Below are 26,119 nucleotides of genomic sequence, written 5' to 3'. Positions count from 1 at the left end.
TCCCAATCTCTTGCGGATAGCATGACAGGCCAAAAAACTTATAGGGAATTGTTTTTTATGAAGTTTCATGTTAAAATAATGAAATTTATTAATAAAAATATAATTATTAATTATAAAATGAAGTAAAATGTTAATACAGTACACTACTAGTAATAGTCGCTGCACACTATTATTCACATTAATAGTGAATACAATTATTTACTTTTATTAAATATATATTAAATATATATTTATTATTTATTTTTTTATATTTTTTATTCACATTCATATACTTGTAGTCAGATTATTATCTTTACGTTACTTTACTCTTTTATTTATTGCTTGCTTTACTGTTTTTTTTTTATCTTATATTGTATTTCTTTCATGTTTACAAGTTGGACAGTCATAAAAAGCATTTCACTATATGTCATGCTCTGTATGAATGTGTATGTGACAAATAAAATTTGAATTTGATTTGAATTTGATTACTGTCTACATAAAATAGCATTATTGGGGTGGTGTCCATTTACAGGGGATTACTGTATTGTCTTTCTTATATTATTCTACACAAACAGCACACACAAAAGCTGCATGAGACCCAAATATTCCAAGCCTAATAGAAAAAACAGCATTTCATTTATTTTGCTAGATGATTCTAAAATCTGCAGTGTTGGTGGAATCACCTTCATCATAATACTTTAGTGGATTGTGAGGAAAAAGACAAAAGAAATTATTAGACATGCAATCAGCTGAATAGAACAGTTTAATTCTTTATTTGTAAAATTTGTGGTAGTTTATATAAAGTTGGAGTTATAAATAGAATTGTCGATATCAGTACATATTAATATATACTTACTGCTAAGTGGCAAATCCTAATATGTAGGATTTTGGTTCACTGTGGGGAGAAAGAAGCACAGTGTTAATTCAGGAGAGAATTATGGTGGAGTGAGATTATTTATATGTATGTATATGTATTTATATGTATATTTAAACTGTGCAGTCATGTATTATGATGTTATTTATGTAAACTTATAGCATTGTTTCAGCAAAATTGAGTACCAATATGTAATAAGCTTTGTCTTTTTCTAATAAATTACAGCATCTTATCTGATTTCAAAAAGAAAGCTAGAAATTATTAAATATGTACTTCAATGGTGATGGAAAGCGGGGATTTTAATATCCTGCAGATGTGGATACTCTGGTATTGTTTACCCTGTGAATAAGAGTTAAACATTTAGATATAGACATTTATATGTTATCTATCTGTGAAGATTTAAAAAAGTAAAAACATATTCTTTGGAATTCATGGTCAACATAAACATTCTGTCTGTCAATAGAAATGCAACCAATCTAATTTGGAGGACTGTATTTATTTTGAATTTTTTTAGCAAATCAGTAGCCCAAAAAAACACTGCCATTCATGTCATTGTTAATGTCAATGGGCTCTTGGCTTTACTGAAATGGCAAAATTGTTTAGAATTGTGTTCCAATACTTTTGCTCACCTAAAAAGTTGTGGTTGAACACATCCAAATGTAAATATAAGAAAATGAAAACTCAAATGTCTTCGTTGTATAGCAAAAACAACAAAAACAACAAAAAGGTGTTTGCTGTTCCAATACTTTCAGATTTTTTTAAAGTAAGAAATCTTCTCACTTATAATCCAAATCATTTTTGCTTTCATTTACATTGTTTTTTTATTTTTCCCCTGGTAAAATCAAGCATCAACCATATTGTACTATACCAAGTAATATTAAAATACCACATACTTGTACTGCACCCTCTGATCTGCACTGGCTGCTGGACTTCTCCTGTAAATTAAAGATGATAATGAATGTCTTAATAAAATCTTTAACTCAAACATGTAGTAATATAGAATGCAGTCACCTGGAAAACCTGCTCCAGATGCTGCCCCTAAGAAAAAGTGAGATCAAGAATTTTGCACATGAACCATTTCAGTATCACAAACTACATTCATTTTAAAAGATTTCAGTTGCCCAGAGAAGTGCAAGTTATATAACAAAGCTTACCTCTTCTCTGGTTTTGGTGGCCTTGGAGGTGGTCTGTTGGTCATAATACCATTGATATAATAGTCAAGATGCTTTTCAGTAACAAATGCAAACAGATTTGGAAGTAAGTTTCAGTAACAGTATACCTGGTCTCCATAGTGGAATTTAGCCAACCTGCAGTCCCATTATATCTCCTTGAGCATGCATGTTAAATAGAAAATATAAAAAGGAGTATAAATATGTATTTAGTGGCAGTAACTGTGACAGAAATATAAAACAAAATAGATCATATCTGAACTGAACTGAACTAAACTGTGACATTTGGCATAAAAAAAAATATTTTGTGTATAACATGTAAGTGAGCACTGTTTAGCACTGTAATATTACATTTTCACACCCCTAATGCATGTAAGAATCAGTTAAACTTGTAATCTTCACACCTCACTCTCAAATAAATAAAGTTGTAATTTATCATAATACTGCGTGATTAAAATTCTAGAGGGAGTTTATAGAAAACATTGTTTGAACCTGGAAATTTGGGTCCAAAATGATCTCCTTTGTAAAAAGAAAAACAAGACAGATTTGTGATTGTGATTATTTCAAGATAAGCATTGCTTAATATGAACAATTTTTTGTAAAAAAAATAAATAAAAAATTCTTGCCTTCTCTCAGGTGTTGCTTCATCACTAGTTTTCCTTTGAAAGCATGTTCAAAATCTCAATATTAAAAAATAAGTTTTCAATATTTTAATAAAATTGTTGAAAAGAACATGAAAAAAACTTACGTTTGAACTCTTCTCCTACAAATGATAATTCCAGCACACAAAAGCAATAGTAAACCCAAAGGCAGAAATATATAAAGTCCTATAATGCCCATACCCAGTCCTTCAAATCCTAAAAATGTACACAAACATCATATAATGACCCATGGCAGCATTGTGATAAACATATCAGCCCATGCTGAAGGATTTTGTCTTACTCACGTTTCACACTTAGAAAGACTGAGCTTTCTTGTTTTTTTCCCTTCCAGAAAGTGACTCTGCAAATGAGATTTTCTTCTTCTTCGTAGCCAGTTGGGATGAAAGTAATTGAGGAGGTTGTTTCCCAATTGCCTGCATTCTTCTCCACATGCTTAACCACTTCTCTGGCAGCCCGAACATTCCATGTGATATTTGGCGGATGTGAGGAACATGTATGTGTGACAGAACAGTGTATTGTGAATCGCTTGCCTGGCTCCATCTCCTCGGGAAGAGCTGATATCACAGGCTTGTCAGGAGTTGCTGCATTTAGAAAAAGACAAAAAAAGACTGGTCAAGCTAGGTCTTGTTTTGGTCCTATATGTATTTAACCATAATAATGTTGTAGAGAAGAGCACCTTTAAAACACAATTATTGCTCATGTTTTAAAAAACATATGCAGAATGCAAAAAATATGTGTATTTTTTTTACAGTTTTCACCTTTCATGATGATGAACACACAGCTGTGGTTGAAGCTGTACTTATCATTGCCCTTTTCTGCACGGAAGCAGAACGGCCCATTATCATGAGATTGGACATTATCAATCTCTAAAGTGCAGTTCTCCGCATTTGTCATCCCCAGAAGCCGTGTGCGGCCCTTAAAGTTGTCCATAATGTTTGACCTTCCGGTATGGTAAACATATTCACCAGTACTGGAGTACCACAGACCTCGAAGGTTCGTAATTGGCATATCGCCCGCTTTGAAAGTACATGGTATCACCACACAAGAGCGGGTCAAAGCACTGATCTTGGGCACGACATTTGCCTCTAAAATGTGGAAAGCTGACATCAAGCAAGCCAAAAGTTAGTGAGCAAAGCTATTGTTCAGTTGAATGAAAAATTTTTTTTTTCTGTCCTAGTATGATTAAGAACACTTTAATATATTTACACTGCTATAGTATAAAAGATTTAAAAGCATGCATACTGTCATTTTCAAATGGATCCACAAATTTGGGCACATATCCTAGAAATGAATACAAAGCAGAAGATCAAGATATATCAAGAGAAGTGTAAATAGGTTTAATCATACAGTCATATACATGGAGTCACTCACTTTGAACCTGTAAAACAATTGAAGTTGTGATCTCTCCACCAGGAAATGTTGCAGTGCAAGTCAGTTTCTTTCCATCATCTTCCAGTGAAGCTATAAACAAAACATTGGAGAAGGTGGCCCATTTGAACAATGAGCCTTTTTTGGTCCCCACAGTCTCTGGTAACTCTTTGTAGTTCCAAGCAAAATTTAGAGGCTGATTCTTGCAAGAATGGAAAACTGTGCAGGTTAAGTTCTTCTCAACACCTTCTACAACATCGCCCACTTCAGGATCAATGGTTATATCTGTATAAGTACCTGGAATTAAATAAAAAACCTCTGTAAGGTCACATGTTTTTGAAGATACTGTTACTAGTGTGCATTCTGTGTATACTTATAAATCATACAGATCTTTCATGACTCATTATTTGTGTTAAAATATCTTCTGGTGAAATTATTGTCAAAAGTGTGGTAGTTTTATATTGTAATTGTGAGAACAATAACATGCAATTGCAATTGTAATACATTCACCATGAATGAAAGGAGGAATAGATTCTGATTTTAGTGATTTTTGGTCAATTACATTTAAACTCTCGGAATGTATAAAAAAATTATTAATTCAGAACAGCGCTCCAGGGATATACATGATTTAGGCAGTCTTGACATTTCTTCAGTCATCAAACACCATCACACTACAGGGTTTGCTTAAAACAAAACACCACACACTTTCAAATCAGCAATAAGCAACTTGGATCTTATTGAATTTCTAGTAAATAAACCCAAATTCCTATAAAAGTGATGGTACTTAAGCTCAGCTGTCACCAATTACTGTCAAGATCTCATTTTAAGCATTTTAATGTGAGGTGGATTAGAGGGGTTACATTTTGTGTTTGCATGTCTGACAACATGGATTAATATAGAAAGCTAACAGTTAAGACAAATGTAAAATCAAGGGGAGGAGACAATTAGCCTGTTTTCCAGGACTTTCTACTTACACTGAGCATCAAGATCGATTTGTGCCTCTGATGTCTGTCCACCATGGAATGTTGCTTTACAGTGAACAGTTTTCTCCTCTTCCTTAATTTTAAATGTGTGAATCCTTTTCATTTCCCAAAAGCCATCCTGTACTGGATTGTGTGAAGTAACATCAGTGTCAAGTTCTTTCCCCACTTTTAGATTTGGAGGGTTGGATGGACAGGTATGCAGAACACTACAAGACACTGTGACTTGCTCACCCACTCTTGCTACACCAATAATACTTAGTTTTGGTTTATCAGCTTGCTCTGTCAAAACAGGTAATAGACTGGATTTAAAATCAAACACTTCTTGGTAATTTAAAGTGTCTCTATAAAAAAGAGCAGTACCTTTTATGGTGAGCTCAATAGATTTGTCGTAGTAATTTTCCTTGTGAAATTTCTCAACTGGTGTAGGATCCATCCAGGGATACAGTCTTATGTTATTGTGGTCCGCATTGAGTTGCTTAATTTCCAAACTGCAATTGCTCTCACTTGGCAATTCAAGCAGTCTTGTCTTTCCAAGGAATATCTTTACAATATTCTTACTATCTGGGCCATACACTAAAGGAAATTTGTCTTTAATGTATTGGTACCATTTCACCTCAACATTGCTATGTTTTTCTTTTGTGAATTTAAAGCTGCAAGGAATGACAAGGCAGGAGCTCTGGAGGCCTGTGATCTTACTGGGCATTGAATAGGTCCAGTCCAGTGAAAACATTCCTCCTGCATTAGAGAACAAATAATGCAGCATGCAGTTAGTAGAGCATTTCCTAGCATTAAGTCACTCTGTTTATATGAACCAAGTAATGTAATGTAAGTTTTTTACTATGCAGAGAAAACTGAGCCAAAAACTAGAATTAAATTAACAAATGTATTAATTAACCAATGTATGTATGTATGTATGTATGTATGTATGTATGTATGTATGTATGTTCAGGACGTATTATACTGGGCTGGTAATCAAATGATGCAAACTAACTTACGTTTTACTTTTAAAGTAACATGATCTGAAGTCTCTCCCACTGAAGTTTGAGATGTGCATGTTAATGTCTTTCCATGGTCATCCCTTGATGCTATAACTTTTAAACTGGAAACTGTTTTCCAAATGTAGGAAGAAACTTTATTTGTTTCAACAGAAACTGGCATGTCTTTGTAATTCCAGATTATGTTCGGCTTATCCTTTTGACAGGTGTGCTGCACTGTACAAGTAAAGATCTTCACAATGCCTTCCATAACCTCATCTTGGCTTGGACTTATTAAAGGATTGTGAAAGTCACCTGAAAAAAATATGAAAAGTTTGTAAAAGAAAGAAAAAAGTGAGGCTTTCAATCTGGCAAAAGGATAAAATCCACAGCTATTGTTTCAGACTTACATATGGGTTTAATACTGGTTTCAGTCTTCGATGTCTGTCCACCTGCGTAACTCACAGTGCATGAAACAGATTTATCATTTTCCTCAACGATCCATGTAATCTCTCTGGTTACCTTCCATTTCCCATCATGAATAGGTGTGTGTATAAGCTGTGAAGTTCCATGTGTAATACTCAGACTCAGTGTTGGGGGTGTTGGAGGACAAGTGTGTACCACACTGCAGGACAAGGTTACTGACTCACCAACTTTAGTTATGCCAAGAAGGTTTGCCTGTGGTATCTCAACAATATCTTTAACAGTAAAACACATCATCAGTAAGTGATACAACACATACCTAATACATAGACACATTATATGCAAAGCGAAAACAACTAGTGATATTGGTTTAAAAATCCTGTAGTACCCTGATTTTTCAAAAAATAAAAAAATAAATACAAAATAATGCTATAAATATGATAAGGATTCTGTTTAAAGTGTATTTATACTTAAGTGGACCTACCTGTCACCTCAAGGGAAACAGTTACGTGGTCAAAATTTTTGCTGTGATAGGATGCAATAGAGTTTGGGTCCATCCACGGAAACAGTCTTTCTTTACTATGCTGCATTTCAAGCGGCTGGATCTTTAAGCTGCAGTTTTTGTCGTTTGGGGATCCAAATAAACTTGTCTTTCCTTTGAACTGTGTAATGATATTGTTTGCTAATTGGTCATACACCAGGGAGTAATCTGTAGTGGAGAGTTTATACCATTTCACATTGGTCCTACTATGCTGCAATGTTTTAAATTCGTAATTGCAGGGAATGACCACACAGGAACCTCGGACACCAGATATTGTGCTGGGCATTGTGAAACTCCAGTCAAGTGAGCCCATTGATCCTGTATTAAAAATACACATAAAAGGTTGGCTTATGCAAATTCATTTAGCAGTCAAAAAAATGTGCTAAATGATGGACATGCATATATTGAAGGAAAACATAGACAACAAGAAGGCCTTAACACCAAGAGGTCTTACTCACTTTGAACTCTTAAAGTGATGTCCACAGTTTGAACATTCCCTTTAAAATCTGCTTGACAGGTAATGGTCTTTCCATGATCACTAGCTTTTGGAGTTAACTTTAATGTGGAAGTAGCTTTGTGTTTTTTTCCCTGCTTTGTTATATAAAACGTGCTGGCAGGTAACGATTCACCGCTCCAAATAATGTACGGCCGGTCTTTAGAGCACATGTATGTAACAGAGCAAGTAATCTTTTGTTCAATATCCTCGAGGAACTCTGTCTCTGAATCAGGAGTAATCTGGGCTTCATCAATTGGACCTATAACAGACAATAAGGACATTGATGTAAGACAATACACAATAATAAAATTATAAAAGTACAGTTGTGCAATGGTTTTTGTGTATTGATTCAGACTCACATGAAGGATTAATACTGATTTCAGTCTTTGATGTCTGTCCACCTGCATATCTCACAGTACAAGTAACAGAATGATCATTTTCTTCAACGGTCCATGTAATCTCTTTGGTTATTTTCCATTTCCCATTGTGTAGGGGTGTATTACTAAGAGGTGGCGAAACTCCACGTGAAATATTAAGGCTCAATGTTGGAGGTGATGGAGGGCAGGTGTGTATCACACTGCAGGACAAGGTTACAGATTCACCAACTTTAGCTATGCCAAGAAGCTTTCCCTGTGGTTTCACAACGATCTCTTTAAAAGACAAAACCGAAAAACATACAGAAGTACTTTATTACCTGACTGGAGTGTTTTGTATTTCTGAATATACATTTTCAGACACCACACTTTGGTTTTAGTGATTTGTAGTTTTTTAGTCGTTTTAGTTTTTAGTTATTTAGATTTTTCATAATATTTTTGACAAATAGTGAATATTTTAATTATTGTACATTTATTTCATTTTATCCACATCTATTAATATATTCGTTTATATTGTCTGCACATTTCTCACTTAATCACTTATTTTCAGAAACCACTTTAAGATGAACTGAGTCATGGTGGAATCTGATTTGATCTTGGGCATACTGATCACACTCATTCACACAATCTTTTGTGCCTGGGGGCAATTTAACTAAATCAGTTCACTACCTGTCAGGATTTGGGTTTGTTATTTTAGACATGTTGTTTCTGCCGCTAGAGGTCCTTCGTGTTCCCCCCATGTTGTCTTCCCTCTGTCTGTTATTTGCATCATCACTGCCACTTGTGTCCTCGATTCTTTTTTCTTCTTGTAATAGCGTTGTTATGTTTGCTATGTTTGCTTTATTAGACTTCATTAAACACTTTTAAAACTTTAAAAAATCTGAGTACAAGTACCAGCCCTGACACATAGAATAGCCTTTATTATATTATTTTCATTACACTTATTATTATTATTATTATTATTATTATTATTATTATTATTATTATTATTATTATTATGAATAAAAATCCCACCCAAATTAAATTTTTAATAACATATAATAATAGTTTTATATTTATTTAAATATCTAAGAATTTGTATTATTTTTTTTATTATTATTATACAATGTTGTATAAGTATAACCAGTAAAAGCTTTGATCATACCTGTCACCTCAATGGCAATGGTTTCATCCTTAAAATCGTTTATGTTGTACGTTTCAATAGAATTAGGGTCCATCCATGGAAAGAGACTTTTCTTATTATGATTGTTCTCAAGTGGCTGTATCTTTAAGCTGCAGTTTTTGTCATTTGAGGATGCATATAAACTTGTCTTTCCTCTGAACTCATTCATGATATTTTGTGTTGGATCACCATACACTAGAGAGTAAGCTGAATTCAAGAACTGATACCATTTCACATCAACACCACTACGATGAGAATTTTTAAATTTGTAATTGCAGGGAATGACCACACAGGAACCCCGAATTCCAGTGATTTTACTGGGCATTGTGAAGCTCCAATCAAGAGAGCCTTTTGACCCTGCAACAAAAATACATGTTCATTATATTTTTCATAATACCTTACTTCATATTTAGGAATCCGAAGAAAATAAATTTAAGAAGCCCCTAAGTGCTCAACAGAAATACGTAAAACTGCTTGTCTTGCCTGTAGCCCTTACCTTAAGCATTTTTTCAAGTATGTATGTAAATTAATTTTAACATTCAGGAGAACATGCTAAATACATTAACAAGTTATTTGAATGCATAAAAAAAAGCAAAGAAGGAAAAGGATACAGGTGACTAAAAAGTCATTACCTCCAGAAATTCTTACTTACTCTTAACTTTTAAAGTCATCTGTACTCTTTGAGAAAATCCTTTAAATCTTGTTTCACAGGTAATGGTCTTGCCGTTATCATTAGCCTTTGCTGTAAACTTTAATGTGGCTTTAGCTTCATGTCTTATTCCTTGTGTGCTTATAAAATGTATGTTTCCATGAAAATGTCCATCATTCCAAAGAATCTGAGGTTGGTAACTTGAGCACCTGTATGAAACAGAGCAAACAATGTCTTGTTCCACACCCTCCAGAAACCCTGTGTTTAGATCATCAATTTTGGGTTGATCAATAGTACCTATAATACAAAATAAAGTCATTCTATAAGACAGTACATAACAACAAAAATGTCAGAAAATACCGATGAATTCTTTGTAAACCAATTTATGTGAATACACATAGTAATGCATTAGATTTTTTGTATCAACAATAAATTACATTGAAAATCTAAAATATAACTTACATTGTGCTGTGTGTATTTTTGTAGTAGATGTAGTGAGGCCACCACTGTGTCTAACGGAACACTCAATTGTTTGTGTTTCAGACTGAACAACCCCTTCACGTGTCAGTGTGATTTCCCACTTGCCATCACCAATGTCTCTGTCTAACAATATGTCATCTTTTTCATAATGTTTCTCAATCCCTTTCAAACTGAGAGATGGTGGTTCATAAGGACAGGTGTGATATGTTGTGCACTTAATTGTAATTCTATCCCCAATTTTAGCACCTCCAAAAATCTGAACTCTTGGCTGTTTTGCAGATGCTACCTCATTCAAAATGGGCAGAGAAAGCAGAAGAAAATTACATTAAGCCTCCAAATATTAACTGTTGCAAAGCTCAACTTTATTGAAAAAAAAATGACAAAACTGTATATAAATGTAACACTTACAATCAACATAAATTATAGTAGAAACATCATAGAATTTGTAAGTGGTCCATCCAATATTTTCCGGGTCTACCCAAGCATATATTCTGTCTTCGCTGTGGGAAAGACTAAGGTCTTTAATCAGCAGACTGCAGCCCAAATGTTTTGGATTATATAAGCTGGTCCTTCCTTTGTATCTATCAATCACTGAAGCAGGGTTCCAACTGTCAAACACTGCAGGATACCCACGGTCAGCATACTGATACCACACAATCCGATATGGATTCGTAGGTGGATAAGATGAGTAGTAGAATGAACATGGTATAACAAGACAGGATTTCTGTAGGCCACGAATGCTGTGTGGCATCGTTACTGACCAGGCCCACGTGTTGTGAAAAAGGATGCCTGTGTGACAAAAATAATATACTTATTTAATAACCATGTTAATAACACCCTATTATTGTTCTATACATAAACATTACATTTGAAAAACACTGTACCATAAAGTATTAAATCCAGTAGCATCAATCTCTTCATGTTCTCAGGCCAAAATAAATGCAGATTAACAGACTTGTGAACTCTAGAATAAAAAGGAGAAAATGTTAATGAGATTATATTGCATTTGTTCTGTTAAAGCTTTAATTATTTGAAGAAAAATAATTAATTTAGTAAGTAACTAATCACATATTGTATGCAAGTGAACAGAAACAGCACTCTGGTTATTTCCTGTTTCATCTTGTCAGACCAAATGTTCACATTGAAATACCTGCCGCAGTGACTGTATATTAACTAATTTTAAGCCCTTTCCTGAGGATATACTTGGTCAGTGCATGGTTTTATCTGTGAAAGTTCAATCATCAATCAACTGTTAACTGGTTAGCTCTAAACATCCTCAGTCCTCATGTTTTCAGTAAACAGCACTGTATATTCTCCTGACAGATTGGGTTCTGCCTCATTGCCATCGCATCCTATTTCACATTTTGCACAATATAACAAACAAACTAGCCATTATAGGAAGTCCATTTCACTGTTACCTGGGCATCCCTTTGCAATTTCTATCAGGTTTCACAATGACTACCGTAATACCGTATATAAGCCGCACCCACTGAATCTGACAAAGATTTTTATTTTGAACATAAATAAGCGCACCTGTCTATAAGACTGAAGTATTTTGACACATTTTTTATTTAAACCCTTATTCCTACTCATTAAGCTAACCTTTATTTTATTTTATAATTTTTTTTTTCCCTGAAGTTTAGTTACATTGTGGCAAATGTTCTAAAGCACCGATTGTCCAAGCCAGGTTTCACTCCTGTATAAGAATTAGTTGTCATCCATAAACACATTTCCTCTTAGTCCTAAGTTATATCTGACATTCTACATTCTCACGTTACCATAATTCTATGTTCTAGGTAAAATTCTATGGTTCTATGATAAGTGAAACCTGCCATTTTTAATTAACGTTAACCTCAAGAACTTGCCAATTAGGTTTCAGAGAAGGATGGTTGTATGACAAAATTATTTACAACAAAAACTGCATCATTTGTCACCAAACCCTTTTTTTTGTTGCCATCTACATGACTATCATGATGATCTCACTCCTGCTGGTTATTCTGAAATGTATGAATCACTGTTCTGCGACTACTGAATTCTAAGTTTGCTTTGTGGTTATTAGCTAGCTAAATTAAATAGTTTGTAATATATATGCTTTTTGTCTTTTCAGTTAGAAGACGTAATGTAAAGGAGGTTCTACTTTCATTCATTCATTCATTCATTTTCTCCCGCTTATCCATAATTCGGGCCTTCGACTGCTGCCCAAGAGGTTCTACTTGGAAACAGTTATTATAATAATTTAGTATTTGGATTAATCCTTATTCAAAAATCAAAAATAGGATTATAACCCAATGTAAAATGCCAACATTAATAAATGTATTGCATAATATTTACATTTAAACAAGTTAGTAAAATAATAAATCAATCAATCAATCAATTAATCAATCAATCAATCAATCAATAAATACCAATGCAAGCTCAGGTTCATGTGACAATCTTACACTGTTCAACATAATTAATTTCTATGAAAATCTATGAGTGCTCATTGAGCTGGTGAATGTAATTGACTTTAAATGTGTTAGCCTAAATGTAATGCTTGAATTCCACTTTGGTAATCCGTGACATTGAATTGAATTACACAAAAATAAAATTACACATTATATACATAGAGAACCACAAATTGTAATGGCTACTTATGATTTGACATATGCACAAAAATATTGCAGTAACTTTGTAGTTATAATTCTACACTCATGTCATTAATGTGATTTAGTTGTGCAGGTCCCATACCCTTTCAAAACTGGACTGATGCAATTTGCTTTTAATAGGTCATTAAACTACTGTAACTAATAAACAATGTAGCTGCACATCATGTTTTTGAAACCCCAAGGGTCTCTACCTTATCAAATCTGTCTGTCTAATTAAGTTATAGTGAGATGTTGATAAAGAGCAACAGAGAACAGAGACTTTCATGCAAATGAAATGGAACATCTTGCTTTGTTAAGCACAGAACAGATTACAGATTATATATATATATATATATATATATATATATATATATATATATATATATATATATATATATATATATATATATATATATATATATATATATATAAAATATGTAAAAACAGGTGGCGGTATCTTAGTGGTTAAGGCATTGAACTGTGGATCAAAGGTTACATGTTCAAATTCCACCACCACCAAGCTGCCACTGCTGAGTCCCTGAGCAAGGCCCTTAACCTTCCCCTGCTCAGCTGTAAGCTGCTCTGGATAATCGTGTCTGCCAAATGCCATACATGTAAATATACACGTGTATAATTTTCTTTGTCTCTATACAATGCTTACATTTTTTTCTATTATAATTTCAATCCAGCAAAGACAAGTTCCTAGTGATTGAAGATTAACTCCCTGCTTTTAGTAACTAACCTTCTATACACTTAAAGCCATTAACCGATCCAAACCCATTGCTCAATCTTTTGTTTGCTCTATTGTATTTCTAGTTTGGCCCCAGCAATCACTTCCATTTTTTTCTTATATGTTTCATGTTATGTGAATAGTTTATCAATTGGACTTTCACTTCACTTCTGCTATATTTTAATGTATAGATAGTGTTCTGTCCACAAACACACACTCACACACACCGTATATACTGTGACAGCAAGAGAAAAGTAATGAATGTAGACAATTGTCTTTGTACTTACAAAGTGGCTCTCTTGTGTTGCTTCTTGAAAATCTAGCCCACACCAATCAAAAGCTCATATAATTCATGCTATAATAATGCTTAGATAAGTGTGTATGATAATGGAATTGCTTTATGTTGCTGATTAAAAAGCATCTGATATCACCCACTATGATGGAAAATAAGTTAAAACTACACTCTACAGACAGTGGGAGTATATGAACATGATGCAGCAGGAAGGGGTGTGATGCATTTACATGAACAGTATGGCATGTGACAGACCCCAGTATAAAAAGCTGTAAAAAAATAAAAAAATAAAACTTTTTGATACTATGTTACAAACTAAGAATTACTATTATTGTTAGAATACACAGTGCCTAAAATACAAATCTCTGTGTATGAGTGGTTACCAAATTCACAACGATGTATAAGAACAGGCCATTTATAGTAATCTATGCCTTATCTTTAAATGACAGACACCACCAATCAAATCAGATTAAGAATTCATAATATAATCCACATTATGATATAAACAGTTAAACAGTTAACAGTTCAATTCTGAAAGAGCTAAAACTTAATCTTACTTACTTGAATGCACACAGCTGCAGAGTGAAGTCAACTATAAAACCTTGTACCAACAGTCATGCTTTACCAAGCACATTACAGATATGAACTTACTATATACTTTAAGAAAAAGAAACAGAAATGCATTGTTGATAAGTAGTGATAATTACAAACAAACAGTGATAATTATGAAAATCAAAAAAAAATATATAAAGAAAAGAAGGTATATTATGTACCACAAAACACACACATTAAAATTTGGTTATTTTAAAGCTTTTTAATTACTATTTAATGTTCACCAACTTGGTCCGATGATGCTTATCAGCTTCTGAAACCTTCATGTTAGCTTCAGATTTTGCAACTTCTCTTTTTCATAGTAACACAAAAAAACAACCTTTTTTTCTGAGAAAACCTCCAGAGACAGAGAAAAACTGATGCCATAAAAAAATCCTGAGGAATCAGCACTTGATCATTTCTGAAATAAATTGTGCATCAGTGTGTAATTAAAAGACTGTGATTTTCTTAGGAGTGTCGCTGTGATGACTATGAAAGCATGACTGTTGTGAAGCTAATTATGCACATTTCTTTAGCGCAATTTTATTCAGCCACAACCCTTAATAGACTATAGATTTTTTTAAATAAAAAAAGACATAAATGTGACTGTATATGCCTTATACACCAATTACATATTTCATCATTAATCAAACATCACTTAGTTCATAGAAAATTTTAACATAACACTGTAGCATATACAATAAGATATCAAATAATTGATATGGATATCAAAATCCCAGAAGGTTAGCAGTTTCTCAAATGCTCATTAGTTTTAGCTCTTAAATTGTATCTGCATCTCTTCTGTATCTTTGTTCATTGTGCTTCTGACACCTGATTCACAATAAAGTAACTGCATATACTGTATAAGCAGGAGTGTTTATTGGCAGGCATACTTTTTAAAATGGCATGTAAGTGAAAAATAAAATATTTGATCATATGTTTTTCTAAACTGTAAGCAGGGGGATGTTGAGGTTAACAAAGAGCTAATGATTTGCACTTGTGTATGAATAGAAACAGAAAAACAAAAGTTAATATTGCATACCACATAAGGTGCAATGATTAGATGGCCATTTATTTACTATCTAATAGCTCACCAACCCTCTTCCTGGAGACCTATTTATAATCAAAGTGTGAATGAGTAAAGTGTGAAGAGCATTTTCTGAAAAATTCTTTGTCCGTATTTAAACATAAAAGAGAAGTAAACAGGGCAGAGTTTGAAAAGATTACTGTAAAAGTTTTCAAAGTTTTCTGTAAGTAAATAAATCAAAAACAATTCTTATCTTTATCAGCTATTAAGCATTATTTTATTGTCAACATAAAGCATCACTGCAACTCTGTCCTTGATAGAAGAAATTACTGAAGCTAAAGTTAAGAAGATATAATCCTATATTTTGTGAAAATATTGTGGTCTTTTGCTCTTTGAACCCATTCTCTTTAAGACTTGACATGTTTATTATTAGATGCTTTTCTTCTCATTAATCTGGTACACAGTCATGCCATTGTCAAAAGTCACTGAAATAAAATTTTCAAGAAATTGAATTCTATAGAACTGAGTGCTTATGTCTTTGCTTTATGATTTTTTTTGTTTTGTTTTGTAGCCTTAAACTAATTTAGTTGAAGTTTTATACATTACATCAGAGGTGGCAAAAAGTACACACATCCATTACCTAAGTAGAAGTACAGATACTCATGTTTTAAAATACTCGGGTAAAAGTTGAAGTACTGATTTTTACTTAAGTGAAAGTAAAGAAGTCTTGGCTCTGACATGTACTTAAGTAAAAAGTAGTTATTACTTCTACCTGTTTTAGTGTCACACTGGATCTCACATCATATTAGATAGATAGATAGATAGATAGATAGATAGATAGATAGATAGATAGATAGATAGATAGATAGATAGATAGATAGATAGATAGATAGATAGATAGATAGATAGATAGATAGATAGAACTTTATTGTCATTGCATAGTACAGGTACACAGCAACAAAATGCAGTTTGGCATCTACAAGAAGTGCAAAAAGTACCAATCATGCAAATAGTGCAGATAAACATGTATCATATTTACAGCATGTGATACATATGTAAGCATATGTACAGTGATTAAATATAAAGGCTATAAAAGTGCAGAGACGTGTGGACATCATTAAGAGCCTTTGCTACGTTTCCACACGGACAGTTAATGAGGTGATACCGGAGAAACTGCACCTCTTTCAAGTCAAGAAGCTTTTATATATATAATCATAGACATTTCACAGATTTGAATGATCTAACTTTATCTGTACGATCAATAAAGACAAAAATTTAAGTTCGTGTCACCATTATGAGGGAAAAACCCCACAAAACGCCACCCAGAGGGTTAATTGTGTAAAACATGGCGGATTTGGTGTTTGATTTGAGACTTGGCACAGAAATAAAACAAAAGTTTACTAATTAAAAATATTTTTCGGTGGAGTTTATTTATTTATTTTATATCTTAGTTTAGAAAGGACGTCGCAAATAAGTGTATGTTTTGCTGGAGGTTTTAATTTCGCCTTTTTTATATTTATTTATTTATGTATTAAAATTTTTTTAATAAAAATGATAAAAACAGAAATGCGCGCTGAATTGATATCGTGTTAATAACATTTAGTGCCGTTTACAATAATTTCAATTTTGACAGCCAAATATATATATGTTCTCAGTCATATATATATTAATACAAAACGAATTAAAAATTTTAATAACTAATGAATGTATCCAGACTGAACATCCACATATAGAACACAAGCAGAGAAAAGATGAAGATGATCATCATGAATGTGTCTGTTCTCAGTCATGTTTACATCACTGACTCCCTCTGTCTCATCCACGTAAACCCCAAACTTCTTACTGCCTTCTGCCTGCTGATTCTTATCTTCGTAAAAAGTGAGAGTCAGGACTTTATACACCAGCGGATTGAAAAAGACGCGCAGTAACAGGAAATCGGTTGTTCAGCTGAAATCGACGCACAGTGAAAAGAAAAATTTATATTTCACCAAATCAATGGATTAAAACTAAAGTAACGAGCCTGTTCTGAAAATGTAAGAAGTAAAAAGTACAGATATTTGTGTAAAAATTAAATGAGTAAAAGTAAAAGTTGTCTGAAAAATAAATAAAGTACTAATACCAGAAAAATCTACTTAGGTACAGTAACAAAGTATTTGTACTCCGATACTTCCCACTCTGTGCGGTAAGACTCGCGGCGGCGGTCTGTGTGTTTACATCAACACGGAATGGTGTAAGAACTCTGTGCTTGTTTCTACCTACTGCTCATCGCTGCTGGAGTTTATTGTTGTGAGATGTAGACCTTTTTATTTACCCCGGGAATTCACCACCGCTATTGTGCTCGGAGTGTACATACCACCTAGCGCTAATGCTAAGGAAGCGCTAAGTGTGCTCTACGGGACCATTAGCGGACTTCAAAACTCACACCCTGACGGATTGTTTATTGTCGCCGGAGATTTTAATCACGCAAATCTCAGGACTGTGCTTCCCAAATTCTATCAGAATGTGGACTTTGCAACCAGAGGAGAAAACACGCTGGATGTTGTTTACACAAACATCCGGGGCGCATACCGGGCGAAGCCCCGCCCCCACCTCGGGTACTCAGACCACATCTCTGTTATGCTGATCCCAGCATACAGACCACTCAGCAGGCGTTCAAGACCAGCTCAAAAACAAGTGAGAACCTGGCCAGCAGGATCCATGTCTGCTCTCCAGGACTGTTTTGAATGCACTGACTGGGTCATGTTCAGGGAAGCTGCAACCAATTCCGATTTCATCAACTTGGAAAAGTACACGTCAACAGTGACCAGCTACATCGGCAAGTGCATTGATGACGTGACTATTTCCAAGACCATCACTACACGCTCCAACCAGAAGCCGTGGATGACCGCCAAGGTGCGTGCGCTGCTAAAAACAAGAGACTCTGCCTTCAGAGCAGGGGACAGGGCGGCCTTAAAAACAGCAAGGGCCAAACTGTCCTGTGCCATCAGAGAGGCGAAGCGCGCACACGCCAAGAGAATCCATGGCCACTTCCAGGACAGCGGAGACACCCGGCGCATGTGGCAGGGCATCCAGGCGATCACGAATTACAAGACCACATCACCTGCTTGTGACCGTGACCCCTCCCTCCCAGATGCGCTGAATGACTTCTACGCCCGGTTCGAGGTGCAGAACAACGTGGTGGCGAGGAAGACCATCCCTCCTCCCAGTGACCAGGTGCTCTGTCTAACCACAGCTGAAGTGAGGAAAACTCTATGCAGAGTTAACCCACGGAAGTCTGCTGGACCTGACAACATTCCTGGCAGAGTGCTCAGGGAATGTGCAGAACAACTAGCAGATGTATTCACTGACATCTTTAACATCTCCCTGAGCAGCGCCACTGTTCCCACGTGCCTCAAGACGACGACCATCATTCCTGTGCCGAAGAAGTCTTCTGTCTCCTGCCTCAATGACTATCGTCCCGTTGCACTCACACCCATCATGATGAAGTGCTTCGAGAGGCTCGTCATGAGGCACATAAAGACCCAGCTCCCACCCGCACTGGACCCCATGCAGTTTGCGTATCGTCCAAACCGCTTCACGGTTGATGCCATCTCCACAACCCTCCATCTGGCCCTCACCCATCTGGATAACAAAGACTCTTATGTAAGGATGCTGTTCATAGACTTCAGTTCAGCATTTAACACAATCATTCCTCAGCACCTGATTGAAAAGTTGAGCCTACTGGGCCTGAACACCTCCCTCTGCAACTGGATCCTGGACTTCCTGACTGAGAGACCTCAGTCAGTCAGGATCGGGAACAGCATCTCCAGCACCACCACACTGAGCACTGGAGCCCCTCAGGGCTGTGTGCTCAGTCCACTGCTGTTCACTCTGCTGACTCACGACTGTGCACCAACGCACAGCTCGAATCATATCATTAAGTTTGCTGATGACACGACCGTGGTGGGTCTAATCAGCAAGAACGACGAGTCAGCATACAGAGAGGAGGTGCAACGGTTAACAGCCTGGTGTGGAGCCAACAACCTGTCTCTGAACGTGGACAAAACCAAAGAGATGGTTGTTGACTTCAGGAGAGCACAGAGAGACCATTCTCCACTGATCATGGAGGGATCTTCAGTGGAGATCGTCAAGAGCACCAAATTCCTTGGTGTTCATCTGGCGGATAACCTCACCTGGTCACTTAACACCAGCTCCATCACCAAGAAAGCCCGGCAGCGTCTCTACTTCCTGAGAAGGCTGAGGAAAGCTCATCTCCCTTCCCCCATCCTGACCATGTTCTACAGAGGGGCCATCGAGAGCATCTTGAGCAGCTGCATCACTGCCTGGTTTGGGAACTGCACCGTCTCGGATCGCAAGACCCTACAGAGGATAGTGAGGAGAGCTGAGAAGATCATCGGAGTCTTTCTTCCCTCTATCATGGACATTTACACCACACACTGCATCCGCAAAGCACACAGCATTGTGGATGACCACACACACCCGTCACACACACACTTCACCCTCCTACCATCAGGGAAACGGTTCCGAAGCATTCGGGCCGTCACAACAAGACTGTGCAACAGTTTTTTCCTGCAAGCCATCAGGCTCCTCAACAAACATCTGAACTGAACTCTCTCTCACACACACACACACATATACTCACACACACACACACTTACACACAACTGTGTGACTGATCTGTACAACCGGACTCAACACACATACACTTCGCACACCCAGGTTTCAACACCATTTACACCTTTCATTGTCGCAATAATGTTTACATGCCGTTTGTTGTTTGTTGCTGATCTTCCGGGACTTGTTCTCTTTGCACAATATTCTGTCCAAATCCTTTGGTCACTAATCACTTTATTTTTGATTGCTGCTATTGTAGAATTGCGCAATTGTTTACATTTCTCTGTTTACATTTTTCTGCTACTGTGCACCTTATTTTGTTACGACAGGTTTTACTGGCGGAGCTATTGTTGTTTTTATTTTTATACTTTGTGTATTTTGTATTGTCCTGCACTGTCCTGTGTTGTCTCGCACTGTCTTGTGATGTCTTTGCACTGTTTGCACCAGTTGCACACATGCACTTTATGTGGCGAGGATCTTAGTTCCTGGCCCTGTGTTCTTCTGTTCTGTGACTGTTGTTTACTGTTGTTTTATGTAGCACCTGGGTTCAGGAGGAACGTTGTCTCATTTCACTGTGTACTGCATCAGCTATACATGGTTGAATGACAATAAAAGCTTCTTGACTTGACTCTTGACTTGACTTGACCTCTGCATTACATTGATGTCATGTACTGGAATGATGCTCTGTATCTTTAAGAAATGAAAGTGCAATGCATACTGGGAGTGGGATGTTGAATATGTGTAGTGTGCTTGAAAACACGAGTAAAGATGCTGTTCAGAATCCCGATTGGCGTGTGACTTAATAAGTGTGACTTAATGGCGTGTGAAGTTAATAAGATAAACGAGGTATATAAAACAGATGCACAACAATTATAAACTTAAATAGTTGAAAATACATGGTTAAAGATACCAAGAGCAGTTTGTAAAATTAGCTATTTAACAGTGTCTATGTAATTTTGTAAATTGTGTGCCAGGACCTTTTCTGATTCTCTTGTGTTTACTCAGTTTAAGATCAATAAACTTTACCTTGTTTTCCTCCCGGTTTCCGACGCCTGGTATTCCGTGCTTTGTGCTCCTGACACATGATTGGCATATTGAATAATTGCATGGAAAAGCAGATTTACAGGTATTTTCAAATATATGCACCGTATGTCTACATTAATTAAACTGCATTATTATTATTCTGTGTCATTAGGAGTGATATGAAGGGGTTGGGAAGAAGCTCAGGTTAACAAGCAGACTAATGGAATTTGTGTATCAATAATCTATCATACATGTTTGTGTTTTGTCTAGCAATACTAAAGATATAAAGCAAAAAATACACAGTGTATTAGGTTGTAATTGAGGGACTGCCATTTACTGTAACTCAGCTAATCCCCTTGCAGTCTAGTTTCAGTAAGCCTGCTTTAAAAAAATTCTAGGATTTTCTAATATAATAAAAACAAGGTGGTTTAGAAAATAGGAAATGAGAGAAACTGTGGATGAAAGAGTAAGATCGAAACCTTCTGAGCCGGATCCTTCTAATTTGAGAGCACAGAGAACTGCAAACATTTGCAACATCAACTAGTTTATTGTGCTGGGGGGAAATTACATCGGACTGTCCCAGTAAATCAGAGAATTACCTATCTTTTAAGGAACAAAATTAAAGATGAAAATGAGAAAAAGGCAAAATGAAATTTTATATTAATAATTATTAATGCATTACAGGACATTCTCTATTCTCATGTAGCAGGGATGGATGCAAATGCAGGCAACTTTATTAAGGAATTATACAAAAAGGTTAGCACTGATGCACAACAACATTAAACTGGTTCGTAAACTACAAACAATATCAATACCAAATGTAATAGCAAACTACAAAAGGCAGGTATACTATACTTTGCACTGTTATAGCCTCAGTCATGGTCAAATTAACTGGAATCATAATTATGAAGACTTTACTGATTCATTGTTTGATTTATTAATTTAATTAATTTAAATGTGATTTGAATGTCTTTTAAAAGCATTTGTCAATGTTCATAGTTTTTCCCAAGGACCATTTATAAAAAGATTGCACATCGTATATATATATATATATATATATATATATATATATATATATATATATATATATATATATATATATATATATATATATATATACAGTATATACAGAAACCCTCAAGCTGGCAAAATGAACAAAAAAACAACACAGTTGATTCACGTTTATTATTATATTTAGAAAATACCAGTTTTTATGCTGGTAGTATTATTTTATTTTGTTGTATTTATCCGCCACACCTTAAAGGCTGGTTTGTAAAAATATTGTCTGACATTAAACCGGTGCAGTAAGGTATAAATTGATTCACATAAACAAAATAGTAGTGCATATGTATATAAGGCACAATATGTGTAGAGAAAGTATAGTCGGTAGAGGGGTATAAAAAATACAATATGTAATATGTACATTGTATGTACAATTGTACAGAAGTTATATTACACTGTATGTACTGTGTTTATACAGTGATCTGAAGGTGTAGTGTAAAGTTCAATAGGGTGATGGTGGATGGAAAGAAGGTGAAGGTGCTCACTGGCAGGTAGTTGGGTGCTAATGATGCGTTGGGCGATTTTGACCACCATATGCAGGGTTTTGCGTTCACACACAGTGGAGCCTCCTTACCATTCAGTAATTCAGTTGGTCAGGATGCTCTCGATGATGCAGTGGTGAAAAATTGTTAGAATCCCTGGGGACAGATGAGCTTTTTTAAGACTCCCCAAGAAGTACAGGTGTTGTTGTGCCTTCTTAACCAGAGCTGAAGTGTTATGGTGCCAGGACTGATCCTCAGAGATGTGAACTCCCAAAAACTTAAAGCTGGAGACCCTCTCTACCTCAGTTCCATTGATGTAGACTGGGAAGTGTCTCCTGCTGTTAGATGTCTGAAAGTCCACAATGAGTTCTTTAGTCTTCATAGCATTGAGGGTCAGGTTGCTGGTGGCACAGGGAAGAGATCAGGCTTCGGATCTCTTCCCTGTAGCACACTGTTTGATTTCAAATCCCCAAGAAACCCCTAATGCACAGAAAAAATGCACAAAAAATGTATTTAAAGCCCTGGGTTATTTTATGAGGATAATATTGATGCCTGTTTAAGAAATGCAGGCAGTGCAGCTGTGGCAACAGTGAAAGGAGACTTGTTGAATTTTGTGCATTTAGTTTTTTGCTTTATTATTGACATTCATTTTTGTTGCATGAGATAACTGTCTATGGTACTGCATTATACTGTTACACAGCTGTAGCATAATGATTGTATTAATAGGTAGATTGATTTGGGTTCGACACAACCGAAGGCCTAGGTGTGAAATACACGCACCCCCCCACCCCCAATGTCTTATAGTATACTCTTCCTATAATTATATATTGTTATGCTTTCAAAGATTGTTAATTAGATATGTGCACAATGCATAATATACAGTCCCATATGGAAATCTGATATATGACCATGAACATAAATAAATAGATAGATAGATAGATAGATAGATAGATAGATAGATAGATAGATAGATAGATAGATAGATAGATAGATAGATAGATAGATAGATAGATAGATAGATAGATAGCTGGCCTAAACACTCTCAGAAGCACTGACCTACATTCACAACCAAAATTCTAATATTTGTTTCATTAAATTGTATCAATTTATTTCCAACAGTCTATTTTCTTCATTTCATATTGTTTCTCTTGGCTGCACTGTTTCCTCTACATGTTTGTGGATGTAAAATTTTTTTGTTAAATCACATTTCAGCCTCAATGTGCTGCCATGTCAATCTAATCTGCCTAGAGCATTCAGAATCAGTAGTGCTGGCCGAAGTACCTTAAACTATATAAGCAATTGGACTGTTTCTTTAACCAATCAGATTTCAAATTTGCCTCACCGGCCCAACTATCTGGCCCACACTAACGTCAGCATTTTACCGTCCTCTGATTGGTTAGTCAGAGCAAAACTGGTACAGCCAAGTTCGACTAGCAAAACACATCTGTAGTAATCTGCACACATTATTATATTTGAGTTAAAAAAAAAAATTATTAATGCTCACAATAGCTGACAAAGGAAGATTTGGTCTCGAACATACTTAAAAATCCATTTTCAGGGTGGACTATTACAGAAAAGCTACACATCGTCAGGAGAGGTTGGCCAACCCCCAAGCTAGCTAGCTTGTCTCAGCCAGGGAAAGGGTTTGTTTGCCACTTCCAGACCAGTGCCTACGAGCAATACCACTGGCTAACAGCCTCTGAGGTGCATTGCAATTATATGAGAATGCATTATAAATATGCATCTATGGTGAGTATGATGTATTTTATTTAAACCTTTTATGTTTTTGTCATGTTATTAGACAAATATTAATTCTGAACTGCTCCAGATGATGTACATGTCAAAGTTCCCCTTCAGGAACTCAAGCTGCGTTGCAAAGCTTTGGAAACGCTTCCGTGTTGTCCACGCTCTAAATCACATGTGTAATCTGTCCAATTGAAGGCAGGGTGACAGGCAGGGTGACGTCACAACCAGGAAGCTATAAAAAAACACATTGAGCTATAAAAAAACACATGGATTGGAGCTGGCGCCAGCTTCTGTTTGTTCATTCAATTGTTTTTCCAAAAAATATGAAGGCACCATAAAAGGTTCAGCACACGTTCCAGTTGTGTGTTCCTCTCTGCCCCCGCTATATCACAGGGCGGGGGCCTTGCTCCTCACGGTTCTGGTTATGCTCTCGCTAAGGCAGAGCGGTGCTCCAGTTTCTGGGGTTCACAGATGGACCTTGCAGAGGGTTTTAAAACATGCTTGTCCCTTTCTCAAACCTCACTTGCCTGGTACAGCTTTTGTTTACAGGCTTCGGAAGCACATCTTTCGGCGGTTTCTTCCTCCTGCGACGAGAGAATGCAGCTCTGCCTCTCTTCCTATGAGAAGGGTTAGCGAGAGAGAGGAGCTTAAGGAGGTTGTGACACGTGCCGAAGAGAAGCTGGATCTAGCTTGGTCGGCCGATAAGCGGAAAGCCCCTCCGCCCAGTAAGCTCGACGAGCGCTTCTGCTCCCGGTGTTGCAACCTCTGATTTGGGGTCTGCCATTTTTTTCACACCAAGGTGTCCAGGTCCTGGGTGAAGCCTTTCTCGTCCCACCCCTTTTGCCCCAAAATGGCGTTTTACTCCAATGTCATGGGGCTTAGGGAATACAGTTATGGGGCCATGCCTCGAGTTTAAGAGATGCTAGCGAGCTATTTCTCCCCAGGCATTGCCTCCTCCATTAAGGCCCGGACACCTCCCACCAAGCCCCTGCATAATACATTAGTGCTGGTGGGTAAGACATATGCCTCGGCAGGTCAGGCCACAGGATGCCTGCACACCATGGCTGTGTTGCAGGCATACCAAGCCGACCTGTTGCGAGAGTTGGATGTGGGAGACATCATGGGCGGCCAGGTGCAAGAGCTCCGCCATAGTGTGGACCTGGCTCAAAGAGACACTTCAACCCTGACACGGAATGTGTTTCAGGGCACGGCCAGCTCCAGCGAGCTCCCCCCCTTTTCGGCTTCCCCTATCACCCTGCACCTTCACAAAGTGTGTGGATGCAGCTCTTGCTCCCCTGAGATTTCAGGGCATCCACATCCTCAATTATATCGATGATTGGTTAATATTAGCTCAATCAGAGCAGTTAGTGGTCCGGCATCGAGATGTTGTCCACGCTCACAAGAAGGAGCTGACGTTTCGGCTGAACACCAAGAAGAGTGTGCATTTTTTCCATTACAGAAAACCACTTATCTTGTGTCATATGGGATTTGACTGCTATGTGCTAAGCTTTCTCCTGCCCACATTGCATCCATCCCTACAACATCAGAAAGGTCAGAGAAGGTCAGTCACTCACTCACTGTCAAGCAGTTCCAGAGACTGCTCGGGTTTATGGCAGCAGCGTCCAATATGAGTCAACTTGGCCTATGAGACAAGAGACCTCTTCAGTGGTATCTCAAGACCCAAGGATTCTCAAGGAGGGTAAATCCCCTCCGTATTATCATGGTCACGTGGCGATGCCTACGTGTCTTAGATGTTTGAGATCCCGGGTTCCTATCTCTAGGCCCTGTGCTAGA

The 26,119-nt window shown here is 36.6% G+C and overlaps 1 protein-coding gene across 6 annotated transcripts; it reads right to left on the bottom strand.

The window, feature by feature from the left end:
* Positions 1-227: 227 nt before the first annotated feature.
* On the bottom strand, positions 228-14,676 carry LOC310729771 (uncharacterized protein). 6 transcript variants are annotated; one of them, XM_083548215.1, is made up of 28 exons: positions 14,603-14,676; positions 14,342-14,437; positions 13,776-14,049; positions 11,019-11,098; positions 10,543-10,923; positions 10,117-10,416; positions 9,658-9,951; positions 8,988-9,362; positions 7,829-8,119; positions 7,432-7,728; positions 6,917-7,291; positions 6,420-6,707; positions 6,031-6,324; positions 5,396-5,770; positions 5,027-5,314; positions 4,056-4,349; positions 3,927-3,965; positions 3,443-3,784; positions 2,969-3,265; positions 2,771-2,879; positions 2,649-2,681; positions 2,515-2,541; positions 2,133-2,180; positions 2,008-2,040; positions 1,865-1,891; positions 1,747-1,788; positions 1,127-1,192; positions 228-874 (listed from the first exon to the last, which is right to left on the bottom strand). In XM_083548215.1, the coding sequence occupies exons 4-27, from the start codon at positions 11,053-11,055 to the stop codon at positions 1,153-1,155; spliced, it is 4,926 nt and encodes a 1,641-aa protein (XP_083404341.1). In that variant the 5' UTR covers positions 11,056-11,098; positions 13,776-14,049; positions 14,342-14,437; positions 14,603-14,676; the 3' UTR covers positions 228-874; positions 1,127-1,152. The 6 variants fall into 6 exon arrangements, 5 of the variants coding, with proteins under 5 accessions (XP_083404341.1, XP_083404345.1, XP_083404342.1 ...); XM_083548219.1 differs by lacking the exon at positions 13,776-14,049 and having other exon boundaries at positions 9,658-9,863; positions 14,338-14,437; XM_083548216.1 differs by lacking the exon at positions 13,776-14,049.
* Positions 14,677-26,119: the final 11,443 nt, after the last annotated feature.

This window comes from Silurus aristotelis (assembly GCF_946808225.1).
Source record: "Silurus aristotelis genome assembly, chromosome: 8".
Lineage (NCBI taxonomy): Eukaryota > Metazoa > Chordata > Actinopteri > Siluriformes > Siluridae > Silurus > Silurus aristotelis.
Note: the sequence above shows the minus strand (reverse complement) of the source record. Positions and strands in the feature narration are given on the sequence as shown.